Source organism: Phasianus colchicus, chromosome 17 (genome assembly GCF_987193195.1).
Source record: "Phasianus colchicus chromosome 17, bPhaCol1.hap1.1, whole genome shotgun sequence".
In the NCBI taxonomy this organism is placed as follows: domain Eukaryota; kingdom Metazoa; phylum Chordata; class Aves; order Galliformes; family Phasianidae; genus Phasianus; species Phasianus colchicus.
This window is the reverse complement of record NC_143452.1, coordinates 1,278,636-1,291,769: the sequence shown is the minus strand read 5'-3', so window position 1 is coordinate 1,291,769 and position 13,134 is coordinate 1,278,636. Positions and strand designations below refer to the sequence as shown.

General features: G+C 54.2%; 1 protein-coding gene and 1 non-coding gene across 3 annotated transcripts in view; one reads left to right on the top strand and one right to left on the bottom strand.

The window, feature by feature from the left end:
* Nucleotides 1-495: 495 nt before the first annotated feature.
* On the bottom strand, nucleotides 496-567 carry TRNAE-UUC (transfer RNA glutamic acid (anticodon UUC)). Its single transcript has one exon. It is a non-coding gene; the product is annotated as a tRNA-Glu (tRNA).
* An 8,502-nt stretch (nucleotides 568-9,069) lies between these two features.
* LOC116236834 (rho GTPase-activating protein 39-like) overlaps nucleotides 9,070-13,134 on the top strand; it is a 42,340-nt gene continuing 38,275 nt past the window's right edge. Inside the window, exon 1 of one of the 2 annotated variants that reach the window (XM_031605651.2) lies at nucleotides 9,070-9,137. In XM_031605651.2, coding sequence (XP_031461511.2) covers nucleotides 9,127-9,137 — 11 coding nt within the window. In that variant the 5' untranslated portion in view covers nucleotides 9,070-9,126. Of the gene's footprint in view, nucleotides 9,138-9,730; nucleotides 10,657-13,134 lie in introns of those variants that run through there. The other variant, XM_090151908.1, reaches the window with a different exon arrangement.

Below are 13,134 nucleotides of genomic sequence, written 5' to 3'. Positions count from 1 at the left end.
TATAGAGAAGATTTAAACAAACTTTGTCTTCTGAAACTATTTTCTTTTTTTTCCACAGTGAATGGAAATACTTAAACCAATGGGGGGAACTAAGAACTCAGGCCTATAGGCTTCCAAATCAGAATGTATTTTATCACGCTGCATGGTGCTGGGCTCGGCAGCGGTGTGACTCTGCTGGTTCTCCTTTCACTGAGACATTTCTTAATAAAAGCGTGCATGGCTAAGGGGCGGGCTTGGCCTGCAGGGGAGGCTTGCTGCCATTCCTGCACTGGGTGCTGCAGGATGCATTGTTTGTGGCACAGGTGAGTGTGAGAGACACGGTGACATTGCTATGAGCACCAGTGCTGTTACCGCTGCAAGGAGGCCCCGGGGGAGGTCTGGAGCAGGAATTCAAGTCGTTCGTGGATGCTGTGTGGATGCTGAGAGAGCTCACGCAGATTTGAAAACTGAAAAATGTGCAAAAAATAAGAGCTAAAATTGAAAAACAGTTGCGCTTTCCCACACCGGGAGTCGAACCCGGGCCGCCTGGGTGAAAACCAGGAATCCTAACCGCTAGACCATGTGGGACTGCATGCTAGATGCCTTTGCTGCGGCACCAGCTTCCTGCGCTCCGCCCGCGGTGCAGCGCCACCTGCCGGCCGCGTTCCCGCACTGCTGCGCCGACCGCGCGGGCGGAGAGCTGCGGGACGGCGCAGTGCGGGACGGACGGCCCCGCCACCGCGTGCTGGGGGGCAGCGAGGGCCGAAGCGCTCAGAGTCAGAGCACCTGGTTCATCTCAATCCGCCAACGTGTAAAACTGCCCCTGCGGTTAGAAAGGTCGAGCACAAATAGGAGTAAACAGGAAAAAACAAGCATTAGGGCTGCTGTAGTGAGCGCTCTTCGAAACCAGTCCCAGGGATGTACCTGGGCGCTCGGAGAGCCTGCGGAGGCCGAAGCCCAAGTCTGCGATGAGCCCCACGCCGGGTCTCGTGTCGGTGCGCCGTGCAGACGGGGGCTGCGATCTCAGCAGGCAGCAGCTGCCTGGGGAGCGGGGGGAGGTGAGCGGTGAGCCGTTGGTGCTGAGAGTGGGAGGGACTTCGATCAGAACCGTGCTGGTAAGAGAGCGCAGTGAGACCGAGAGCATCGTGGATGTGATCCAGTATCATTGAAAGAACAGCAACACAGAAATCCCTCCCAAAAGAGTTCATTAAAAAAAATAATAATAATGAATAAACCAAATGGAGAACATGCTTGTGAGAAGCTCTTGTTTCACAAGGAGCAAAGCTATTTTAAGAATAGTCTCAAATGGCTGCAAAGCTTGGCAAAGAAAGACACTGAAATACTAAATTAAAGATAAAATGCCCTTAAAGATGCAAAGCTGATGCAGACCATGTCCGTTTGCCAGCAGAGAAGATCCCAGTCAAGTTCCAGGCTGTCCAAAGGCTCAAGTGTGGAACTGCATGTGCCCATGTGTGCAGCTGCTGTTTCCTGGTGGGGTTGGAGCTGCAGCCCCCAGCCTATGCAGGGCACAGGGCTGCACTGCTTCGTGCTCCTGCTTCCTCAGCAGGAGAAGGTTGGAGCCTGTTTCTGTGAGGTCAGGCCTTGGCATGGCTGGTGGCAAGATCTGGGCTTCTGTGCATCAGCCTGCCTGTCCTCAGCTTCAGACCTGTCTGGGCGAACACCTCTGTGCTGTGATGAAGACACTGTGTTCTGTCCTCCCAAGGGCTGCTCCTTCACCTGGGTGCACTCTGCTCTTACAGAAACCTCTCCTCTCCTGACTTGCACCATCCAGCAACAGTTTGGGGATCTATATGGGCCAGCAATGAGTTATTTTGCTGGGATGTTGCTTCAAGGGGTCTGCTGGGTTTCCAGGGGAGCTCTCATGCTCACCCCGCACAACCATGGAAGGCCAGGCCTTGAGGAGGGGCCAGGGCTGGGCTGAGATGTGTCTGCTGAGAGTTGGTGATGCTGCCCAGCTCATCAGGAATGTGAGATGACTGTAGAGAATAGGAGATTTTGCCACCATCAATAAACTTAAAGAACTAAGTTGTCATTTTTTTACTGCTATCATAGGACAGGTAGAGAAACTTGGACAGGTTGAGAACTCAAATGCAAATCTTCTAACCTTTCTTGTTCCCTAACTTTGAAATCCATGTCCATCACAGTCCCATTGCACTGTGGGTGCTTTGGGAACTGGCCTCGTTTGCATGGTCCCATAAAGTAGCTGTGTTCAGAATCTGCAGGCAGTGTCACTACCACCTGCATCTCAGCATCTCAAACTGTCCTGCTGGGCAGAGCCCCATCCCTGCAGGTGTCCAAGGCCATGGCTGGGTGCTGGGCAGGCTGAGCTGGGGGGCTGCCAGCACACAGAATGGGTGGGACTGGGGGGTTTCCCATCCCAGCAGTGCTGGGGTTCTATGAATTCCTGTCCAGCAGCGTTGTGGGGGCAACAGCTCTTCTCCAACAAGCTTCTGGGAGCTGCTTCCACTGGAGTCTCTGCAGAGCTGGCAGCACTCTTTGGGCTGAGCTGACCATCTGGAGGAAATCTGTCAAAAAGCTGATTTTGCTGTCATCCCTGTATCACTGCTGAAGAACAGCGTGCAGGAGCAACTGCTTGCACTGGCCACACAGAGATCCCCAGTAAATGCAGATCCTGAAAGCTGGGGAAGGCAATGTGTATTGGTATCCAGCTCACTCATGTGGAAAAAGAAATGGCCTTCACACTGTGTAGACTCTGCTCAGCAACAGCTAATCCACCACGGTGTTATCAACACTGCTTTTATTACAGATCCCAAACACAGTGTGATATGGGCTGGTAAAAGAGAGTTAACTCCATCCAGCCAGATCCAGTGCAGCACAGAATACAGTACAAACTGCCTGGGAGGTGACAACAGCTCACACTACGTCTGGTGCCAGGCCGTGTGTCTGCTGTGCCAGCACCATACATCCCCAGTCCTGGAGTCAGACATATCCCCTTGCCAGAAAGGACTTCAGTGCTGCTGTGTCACCAGTCAGGTTAGATGATGAGGGTGGCCTTACTGTTGCAGCACTGCCTGAACTGGAAAGGCACCTGTCCCCATCCTTGTGTAGCTCCAGGAGGTCACGCTGGGCTTGGGCATGCATCAGGGTTGGTTTGCAGCTGCTACAGGGCCTGTAACCATGCAGGCTCTTTCAGTACCACTATTTACATCCATCCGTGACTGCCCTGCTCATGAAGATCTCTGTAGGTCAGTGCAACAAATGCAAAAAGGAAAGGTTGGCACTGCAGCGCTGGCAATCTCTAGTTGAGAAACATAACTTCTCCCTGTGGTTACAAAGTAGAGCAGAGAGTTTGCTGCCATTCCCAATGGCTTCTGCAGGACCATGGCTGGTCCTCAAAGCATTAAGTACATGAGGAAGGATGAAGGATATAGAGCAATAAACCACTTCTCATACTCAGTTTAGAAATATTATCAGTGAGTATTAGTAAACAGGCAGCGTGCAGGCAGGACTCAAGACATTATCTTGAGTGAAAGGGATTAATCTCAATTAAAAAAAAAAAGTCGTCATTATTTCAACAAAGGAATATGGTAAGAAAAGCAACCTACACGTACTTCAGTTGGAGACATCTGTAAACAACAAAACGCAGCAAATCTGTTTGTGATGGTGAAGAATAACAGGAATAATGGAATAAAACTGAGAATGTGTAATGCTCTCCCCTTAGCATTAAGGGAAATTCTGGATGATGGCTTAGGAGACAACAGGGCCAGCAAGAGCCTCTGCACTCGTGGGCATGTTGCAGGAGACCCTATAAATCCCCTTCTTCCTTTATCTCCAGAGTTCTGATGGTGGGACTTTCTGTCCAGGTTTCTCACAGAAATGGTAGCCCAATTAATTTGTCAAGGCTTGTAAGAAAACAAAACAAGCAAACAAAAACCAAGGCTGTAGGATTAGCTTTAGCATATGCAGGTTCTTTCTGCTCCGTTCTTGGCAAGTGCCTGCCACAGTATTACATTGCCTGGCATGGCCATCAGCCACAGCAAACATAGATGGCTCCGACAGCTTGTGTAGCCTGGCAGGAGAGGGAACAGTGAGCTGAAGTGTGATGGGACACCAATGTCACCACTCACGTTGCTGCTCGAGCACAACATTGCTGTTCCCACTGCTAGCCTTGGCCACCCACCTCTGGCAAGCATCCCCTGCCCCGGGCACTGTCCTGCAGCTGGTGGTGGGACTCGTGCAGCCAACCGATGCACAGTGCATAACATCCCCTGTGTGGGAGAGAGAACCACTGGCTGGCTCATGTGCTCTGGCTGATGGATCAGCCCTTAGGGGGCAGACTGAAAGCAGCAGAGCTCTCACTGGGTACAAGGAGATGTCAGTTATGGAGTAGAAGTCCCTTAGAAGCTCTAACTGATCTGGTGGTAAAGTGGTGCATCTCATTTCAGAAATTTATCTGCTCTGTTCTCTCTGTGCTCCAGCCTTGCAGGAGACCCTGGGAGTCCTGAAGCAAGGCAGGGCAGCTCTGCTGGAGACTTCTTCCCAACCATCATTACCAGAAACTTGAGGATTTAGTACATAGAAAGTGACTTGAGAGCATGGTTTCCCACCCAATTCTGTCTAGCTTTGGGGCAAGAACTACCAGGGACAACAGCTTTGGGGGGACATTCCCACCTCCACCTTCCTCCCCACTTCTCTCCCTTCATGTGCAGTTCTGGTTTCTGGCTCTACTCCTCACCCCTTGCCCAGTAGTGGCCTTATCATCCAGCCTGGCAGAACACCTTTCCTGTTCAACGAGCTGATGTGGGTCACTCATCTGGACACAGGAATGAAGAGCAGCAGGAGGAGCAGGACTCAAAGCATGGGGAGTTCTCAGCTCAGTTATCTCACCCAGCTGCAGCCTTGTGTCCCCTGTAAGGGCCTGTTATCACGGTCTCTGATGTTCTTCCCCTCTTCCCAGTCCCCTCTAAAAAGGCAGAGCTCTCCCATACTGTGGGGAGCACTTACCCCTGCCAGAGCCCCCTCTGCAGCTTTGCAGGCAGCCAGGGAGCCGCAGAAGCAGGAAAGATGGCAGAAACCTCTGCTCGGTGTTTTCAGTCACAATCTGTTTTAGAAAGCAAGAGAGGAAACAAAGAGCATTTGCTGTTCCATCTGTTTCCTGGTCCCATGCTGCTAAGGTTGGGTTGCAGCCAGCTGCTGCTTTTGCCAATCGGTAATGTGATAGTGTGACTGCTTACTTTGAAAGGGAGCAAAAGATGGTAAGATGGAAAAATTGGGACAGGATGATTTTTAAAAAGCCCCATTGCAGAACATCTGGCTTGTTATATACATTTACATCATGCCCATGATTAAAAAAAAAAAAAAAAAAAAAAAAAAACCAAGCTGCTGATTGCTGCTTGAAACCATGTATTTTTACAAATGGCCAAATTTTCCAACTAGCTCTTTCCAAGTGACAGTCCTGGGCTATTTGATATCTTCAGTCAGCTTTAAAACACAGACAGGGTTAATTAAGAACAGGGATGTTTTTTATTTGCTTCGTACATGCTAAGGCCATTTGTTGGAAGAGGACTCTCAGAGTGCACAATCCAGAGAACCTCAGCCAGCAACTCACGCATCCAGGTCAGCCTGGTCCCATTCAATAAAGGATCTGAGACATTTTATAGAAGACATCTGTCCTCCAAAATAATGGAGAATTCACATCTGCTTTGTTCAGTTTGAGCCTCAAGCCTCCTCACATGGAATAAGAAGCAAGTTGGTCAGAAGGCACCTTTGGAGGGCACTAACCCAAAGCCTCGCTTAAGGGAAACCATCACTGATGGTAGATCTGGTCAGCTGTGGCTTTGTGTAGCCAAGCCCTGAAAACTCCGAGGAGGGTAAGCTGTACCCCTGGTGAGCCAAACACTTTGTCTTGATTACTGGTACAACAGAGAGCTGCCCATAGTGAGAAATCTTAGAATCATAGAATCATTAAGGTTGGAAAAGACCTTTAGGATCTTCTAGTCCAACCCCAACCCAACCCCACCATGCCCACTGACCACGTCTGTCTGTGCCACAGCTACAGACCTCACCAGGTGCAGGCACTGAAGAGGTGGTTTGGTTGTACTTGGAACATTGTGGAGTACTACTGGGTCTTTCATTTTAAAACTGCTTTGCGTTGGGACTTGCCACAGCCACCAAGAGACAGAAGGGGAGTGAAAGGGATGAGAGGTAGAGCTGCCACTGCTGAGATGGGACCATACAAAGGCGGTGTGCTCCTCTGGCTACATGTGGGCCCTGCTCCCTGGGTTAGGCACTTCAGCATCCAAGGCATTACTTCTTCCTGGAGCCTGTGTGGGGGCTGCAGCAGAGCAGGCTGCTCCTGGTCCTGCTCCCGCTCCCCATCCCAGCCCTGGGGGCTCACAGTGCTGGAGAGCATTAGGAGGAGGCAGGAGAGGTGAAAGCAAGTCAGTGTTGTAGCTGAAGGTGCAGTCCCACCATGCCAGAGAAGCAGAGCAGGTCCTACAATGGTAACCAGCCACACCAGTGGCTGAGGCAGGCCCTGGGTACAGCCTGCCGGTGGTCGGGGCAGCAAGGAAGGCCTTTGTGCAAGGTCCTGACAATTTCCTGATGTGCAGTGTTTGCACAGGCCTGTCAGCAGAGCAGCTTCGTGAAAAGAGGAGTGGGTGTACGACTCCAGGCACTGCTTCTTCCACCCAGGAGCAGCAGCTGAAGGAACGTTTGAGCATGATCTCAGGCACCTGGCTCCTGCTGCAGTTGTTCAGCGATAGCTGTGGGAAGCGTCCTTCAGCCAAGAATGGACAGCAAGGGGATACCTTGGCCTGGAACCATTGGTCGTACATCTCTTAATTCATCTTGCAGTGACCCAGTGTTCACAGCCTCACAATTCACAAAGGCTGTTTCTTCCAGTGCCTGGTGGGAAATGTGGTTTCATTACTAGCAAAAGAGCCAGGAGTTCATAACTGTCTGCTCTCAAAGACGCTGTGATGTCTTTGCCACGCTTTCAAAGACCATTACAGACATTTCATGTCTGCCTCCTGCTGCTGACACGAGTTGTGCTGATGGCCAGCATTGCATCCAGCCGGCCTGATCCCCTGCCTCCGTGCGACCTGCCCTCACCACCAGGGAGGACCTCCTTATGTTTTTGCACCAGGCAGAAGTTTTCCACAGCCCTTGAAGCCTGAGCTATGCAAGCCTCAGGGAGAGCCACTGCAGAGGCCCTACAGAAGAGGCATTTTCCCTCAGCTGCTTGATCTTTCCCCTCCAGGATCTGCCTCTTCCTCCCTGAGCAGCACACGCAGCTCACACCCACCAGCACTCTGTGGCTCTCCCAGAAGTCACACCCTGCCCTGGCAGCTCGGTGCCCCTGTGCAAGTCCCTGCCTCGCTGTGTCACTCCTCCTGGTGTCCGTACAGCAGGGGCTCCAGTGACCTCCCAACCCCCAGCTGCTATTTTCAGTCTTTGTGAGGCTCCTGCCAGTGCTGCAGTGTCCACCAGACTGCTAACATTTTTACACGCTGAGTCTACCTCAACATGAGCCCTCGAACAGAGGCTGTCAGGCTGCTGTAAGCATTTTCCCAGATTTGCTGTGTCCCTCAGAGGACAGGTATAGCCTTTATTGGCAAAGGCAGACAGCATCTGCAACTCTGCAACGAAAGCTGCCAGGTTAACCACATTTTAGAGCTACACCAGAAACTTTCATTTTGAGTGTTAACTCCTGCTTTTCCCCTCTGCTGCTCCACGCCCCAGCCCTGAGTTTTGCTGCCTGCAGCGCTGATCCCGTCCCGCCTGCCCCGTGGTGCCACCAGGGATGTCCCCAGAGCTGCTGCAGGGCCCCGCTCTCCATCTGCGCTGAATCCAGCCTGCAAGCAGGCGGCCATGATCTCACTGTCTCTGTATTTGTTATTTACAAGTGCAGGGGGACCTTGCTCAAATGTCTTCAGATTAAGTTACTCCAAAGTTATTCAGCAGTGCCAAAACAGCATCAGGGAGGCAGCACGGTAAGGGCTGTGTCTGCTGTGCACTGATGGGCTGAGAGGGGTCACGTCTGGCCGTGCGGGAGCCCACAGACTCCTCTGCTAAAGGCAAAGCCCACCTGGCATCTGCCCTCTCACACTGCCACGGGCAGAGCCTGCGGAGCTCAGGCACCCCGAGGCTTTGCCTCCACACAGCGTTGTTCCTCCCTGGGGGTCAGGGCCTTGCCGGCTCTGCTGTGCCACTGGGCGATGCTCTCCAAGTGGTGCTGCCGAGGCTGTGCTGGCCAAGCAGGGCTCCGCTCTTTGCAGCGCTCCTACTCGCAGGATGTCAGAGCTCTGCCTTGTCTCGAGGTCTCCGAGTTGCTGTTGTCAGCATGCCGATGGCTGACCTGCGCAGCGTGGGGCCGTGCCGGATGTTCCTGCACAGCCTTGGCCGGGCTGCCGGTGCTGATAGATACAGAAATCCTCATCCGGACAGACGTGATGTGGCACAGGCCGCAGGGCACACATGGCACAGTTCTGCTGTACAGATGCCCCACAGTGCCCGCGTCTGGCAGCCCTGCAGGGAGCAGCGCTCCGTGGCACCGCACCTCTCAGCCCACAAGGCTTCGCCATTTCCCAGAGGGGATTTTCGTTTCCTCGTGGAAAAGGCACCGTCGCTCACGGTGAAGCTTCATTTCACAGCAGAACAGAACGGGGTCCCACGGCTGATTTCGGGAGACACCGCACCCCTCGGCTTCCCCCTCGCCCCGTGCTGCCGCCAGAGCCCCCCGGCTCCCGCTGGGCCCCCGTTGTCCCTCAGCAGGCCCTTCTCTCCCTGCTCCAAGTCACCGGGCACCCCGCACCCCACCCGGACCGACCGTCCGAGGCGGACGCGCGGGCAGCGGCAGCTCCGCTCCCGAAGCGCCCTTCGCCGCCGCCAGGGGCTGCCCTCGGCCCGCGGGCCCCACGGCCGCTCGGGTCCCGAGCTGCGCCGGGCACCGCCGCCCGCCCCGCCCCGCCCCGCCCCGCCCCGCCCTCGGCCCGGCCCAGCGCGGCGCGGCGGCCCCCGGCAGAGGGACCCGGGGAGCGGCCGGGGGGTCCCGGCGGCCGTGCCGAGCGGCGGGGCGGGGCGGGGCGGGGCGGGGCGGGGCGGGCGGCGGGTCGGGTTACACATCCTGCCCATTGCGGGCAGAGCCGGGCGGCGGCGCGGGCCATGGCGGAGAGGTGAGTGCGGCGGCTCCACCTGTTGAGGGACCGGGCCGTGGGCAGAGCTCGGCGGGGCAGAGCCGACCCGAGCCGCGGGTGGGGCTCGGCAGCCCCGCAGCCCCGTCGCCCCGTCCTGCTCCGGCCGCGCTCCTCGTCCGCTTCGCGGCTTGTGAACGGGCGGTCGCGGGCCGCGGCCGCGCTCGGCCCCGCGGTGGGAGCGGGCTGCGGCTGCGGCTGCGGGTGCGAGCGGCAGCGCCGTGCGGGGCTCCGCGGGACCAGGCGCGGCTCCGGGCGGGTTTCCTGCCCCGACGAGGGAGCGGCTGTTGCGCTTCTTGCCGGAGAGGCGCAGCCGGGCTCCCGGAGGTTCACCTGGGCCCGCTCCGGGCCGCCCTCCTCCCCCATCCCCCGGTGGTTCCGTGGCTGTCCCGAGTCGCCCCGTCCCGGAGGAGTCCCGCGGCCCCGAGGGTCGGCCTGAGTCGGGTTCCGCGAGCCGTGCTGATGCCGCCGCTGTTGCTGCCTTCCGACGCGAAGGGCTCGGGGCGATGGGACGTTCCCGCGAGCTCCGCGCTCCCCAGGGCAGCAGCTCTCGGCTGGCTGCTCGCTCCTCTTTGTCTGGGGGAGAGAAGGGAGAGCCGTGCTGGCGCGCTGCCCGGCGGCTCGGTGCGAGGCTGGGAACTATCCGTATTCCTCCGGAGCGTGAAGTTTTTCTGCCTCTTTCGCGTCTGTTCCCGCAGCACGCGGTTCCGGTTGGATAGCAGGGAGGTGTCCTGAAGGCATCGCGCATCCCCGAGAGGGGCTGCGGCACACCGGCGTTCACCCGGAGCCGGCCGGTAGCACGGGGTGAGCCCCGCGTCTGCCCGCAGCCGTCATCGCCACTGCTTCTGCCTGCGCTGCTGGCAGCGCTGGGGCTCGGGGATGCAGGGTGCTCCTTTTGGGGCGCGGACCCCGTAGAGCCGCAGAGCTCTGGGCCGGCCCAGCTCTGCTCCTCGTGCCGCTGCTCCCGTCCCGTCCCCGCTGCCTTTCGGGTGCTCCCCGGTGCGTTGTTTGCCGGGTCGATGCGCTCTTTCCTGTTCGATCGAGGCTCTTTGGAGCGATGCTGCGGTCGGGGCGGATTGCAGGAATGCGGATTTTGCAGCCAGGTTTTTGGTGGGATAGTTCACATGCCTTTGGTATTCACAACAGGTTTGCTTAGCCGAAACAGATGTCTTGGCCTTAGCTGGAAGCACATGAACTGGAGGGAAATCCATGTGTGCTGGCCTGGTGCATTTTGTAACCAGGAGAATTTTATGGCCCTCCTTGTGATGCAAAGGCTGCTTTCAGCCTGACTGTTACTGGATCTGCAGCTGAAAACCTTGCATAAGACTTGCGCATCTGGTGTGCCAACCAGAGTGCAGAATCTGGTTCACTTGATGCTGCCCTACTTTAGGGGCAGATGTGTCCCATTCAGCTTATTACCTGATCTCAAAAATGTGTGCCCTGCTGTGAGGGTGGAGGAAGGAGAGACTGAGGCTGCTGTGCTGAGCAACCCACTCAATAGGTAAGGAAACCTTGCAAGTTTCTGTGTATTTGTATTTGAGCTTCAAGGCATTCCTCGGGGCCATCTTTATAGGATCGGGCAGCTGCCTGCTGTGGTAAACAGGTGAAGGCTTGTGTACCAGAAATGGCTGCTTTTTTCCCCAATAAAGCTCCAGGGAAGGCATTCAGCAGCACCACTGGGAGACTTGAGAGTAGGACTGTAAGATCCAAATCGACTCTGAGGGATTTGCTTCTGTAATGAAAGATAAGGAAGCATCAGCTGCTGTAGGATTCTGGCTTTTTTTGACCCATGAGGTTTTCCTTGTCTTTTTTTCCCCTCCTTTTCCCCCAGCAGTATGGCTTAATGAATATTCACAAATAGTTCCTTTGAAGTTGTGAAAAGATGAGTCATGTACGTATTTCTTGATAGGTAAATGCGTAAGCCTGTGGTTTGGTTGCCATTTTACCCCTGAGAAGCAGGCTGTTCAGCTCAGCGCTGGCATTGCTCAGTGTGGTTTTGGCTGTTGGAACCAAGGAGCCCCAGGAAGCACACGAGGAGATGGTGCAGAGTGCTGGGCTGTGAGCCCTGCTGGGTGGGGAGAAGGATTGCCTCAGGTGCCACCGAGGGCACTTGTTTGGTGGGGAACTGCAGGTCTGCTGTTCTTTTAATCTGATTAATGCCAAATAAAAAGGATTCCTGCACTTCACGTTCTGATTACAGTGATATTGAAAGTAACGCTCTTAATTTTGCTGTTAAATCTCAGTATCCTGAGTAATGAGTTTGTTGGAGCTAATTAATTCAGGGTTTAATATGCTTTCAAATACCAGAACTAGACTAGCTTGCGTGGGGTTGTTTTTTTTCCTTTTTGGTGTTGTTTTCCCAGCAGCTTTAATTTAGCAGTGAGTGAAAGCGCCCGCAGCCCAGCAGCCTCCCCAGCACTGTGGGCTGGCTCCTGAGGCAGCGCTCACTTGCGGCTTTGCGGTCGAGGGCTCTTCTGGTTTTGACAGAGCAGCTGAACCTCCTGCTGGTGTGCAGCCCGGGTCCCCGCGCACATCCACTGACGGGCTCTGGAGCCCTGTTCTGCTTCATGCTCATCTTAGCTGTCTTACGTAAGACCCTGAATAAATAAATGTCTTCTCTGTAGTGAACCGTGACCGCAGGAGAAGCTTCTGCTCCCAGCAGCTTATCCCACGCTCGCCTGCTGGGTGAGCCTATTCCTGGCTGAGCGCTCTGGTCCCTGCGTTAAGTGAGCCAGGTTAGTAAGGTCCCTGCTTTCTCAGAGATGAGTGCAGTTCGGAGGTTATCAGCAGGCTGACCCCTGCCCATGGATGTACTGCTGGAGCCGTTAGTGAGAGTGCCAGTGTGATTTACTCGAGATGTGATGGTTTAGGACAGAGACCGACTGGCTGTAGGTGGAAGCAGGAGGGTGCTTTCTCCCTGGTGGGCAGGGGGGTGGAAGGAGTGCAGGCTGTGCAGAACGAGGTCTTGTCCCGGCTGCTCTCAGCAGGCCCTGCTGCTGGCCCTGAGGGTGGATCTGTCGCTTTGGTGTGTGCCTATGCAGATAAAGCCTGGTCTTTGAGAAACACCTTCAGACACACCAGACTCTTCTGATGGTAACTAATCAGAAGTTCAAAGGAAAGAAGCAGCATTTCCTCCTTCTCTGTGGTCTCCTTTCCCAGCACTTCCATTCCTGTTGTACTACCCAAGTGGCTTCCTCAGTGGGTGATGCAATTAGGAGATGCTAGAAAGCTTTCATCAAGTAAATATGTCAGATTTTGAAGCATTCTATTTAGGCTCAAACAGTCCTTTTCAGATAGAGTACAATAATTTGTGACTTGTTGTGACATGTCTCCTTTAAAAAGCCCTCCAGGCGGATTTGAGTAGTTAGTGAAGCACCTCTTGTTTGTAATAAAAATAAATTCCAGAGCAGACATTGAGATCTGGTTTTAGCTGGATTCCTAGAGGGTTTCCAAGCTCTACTGTTGTAATTTACATATTTGATGTTAATTCCTCTCTGTCCAGGTAAGCAGAGAGGCAGTTCACTTGTGGGAAAAGTGGCTGTAATGATCAAGCAGCTTATTGTACCTCTTCAGAGCTCAGTCGTGAGTGTCTGCTGAAGTAAGTGCTCTGATTTATTTTTCACACCTTTCATGGGGAAGAGTAGTTTTCTGCTTTGTGCAACTTCTTAAAGCATTAATGCTTTCCCTCCTTCTCCAAAAACCAACTGAGGCAGCAGACGTGGGGTCCATCTGGCTCACACATCTGGAACTGGATACTCTAGTCAAGAGAAATTTTTTTGTGCTTGATGTTTTTCCTGCAGTCAGTCTTTCCCTCGTGGGAAAATCTAAAAGTTATGATTATTTGGGATATATTCTCTCATCCTAATTACTGTCCCAAGTGCTTGAGGTTACTACTGTAAGGAATAGCACTGTTTTATATTTCCATTTGAATACTGACCAGCAGATTGTGGTGTAGGGGTTAACAGACGTATCCCAGGTA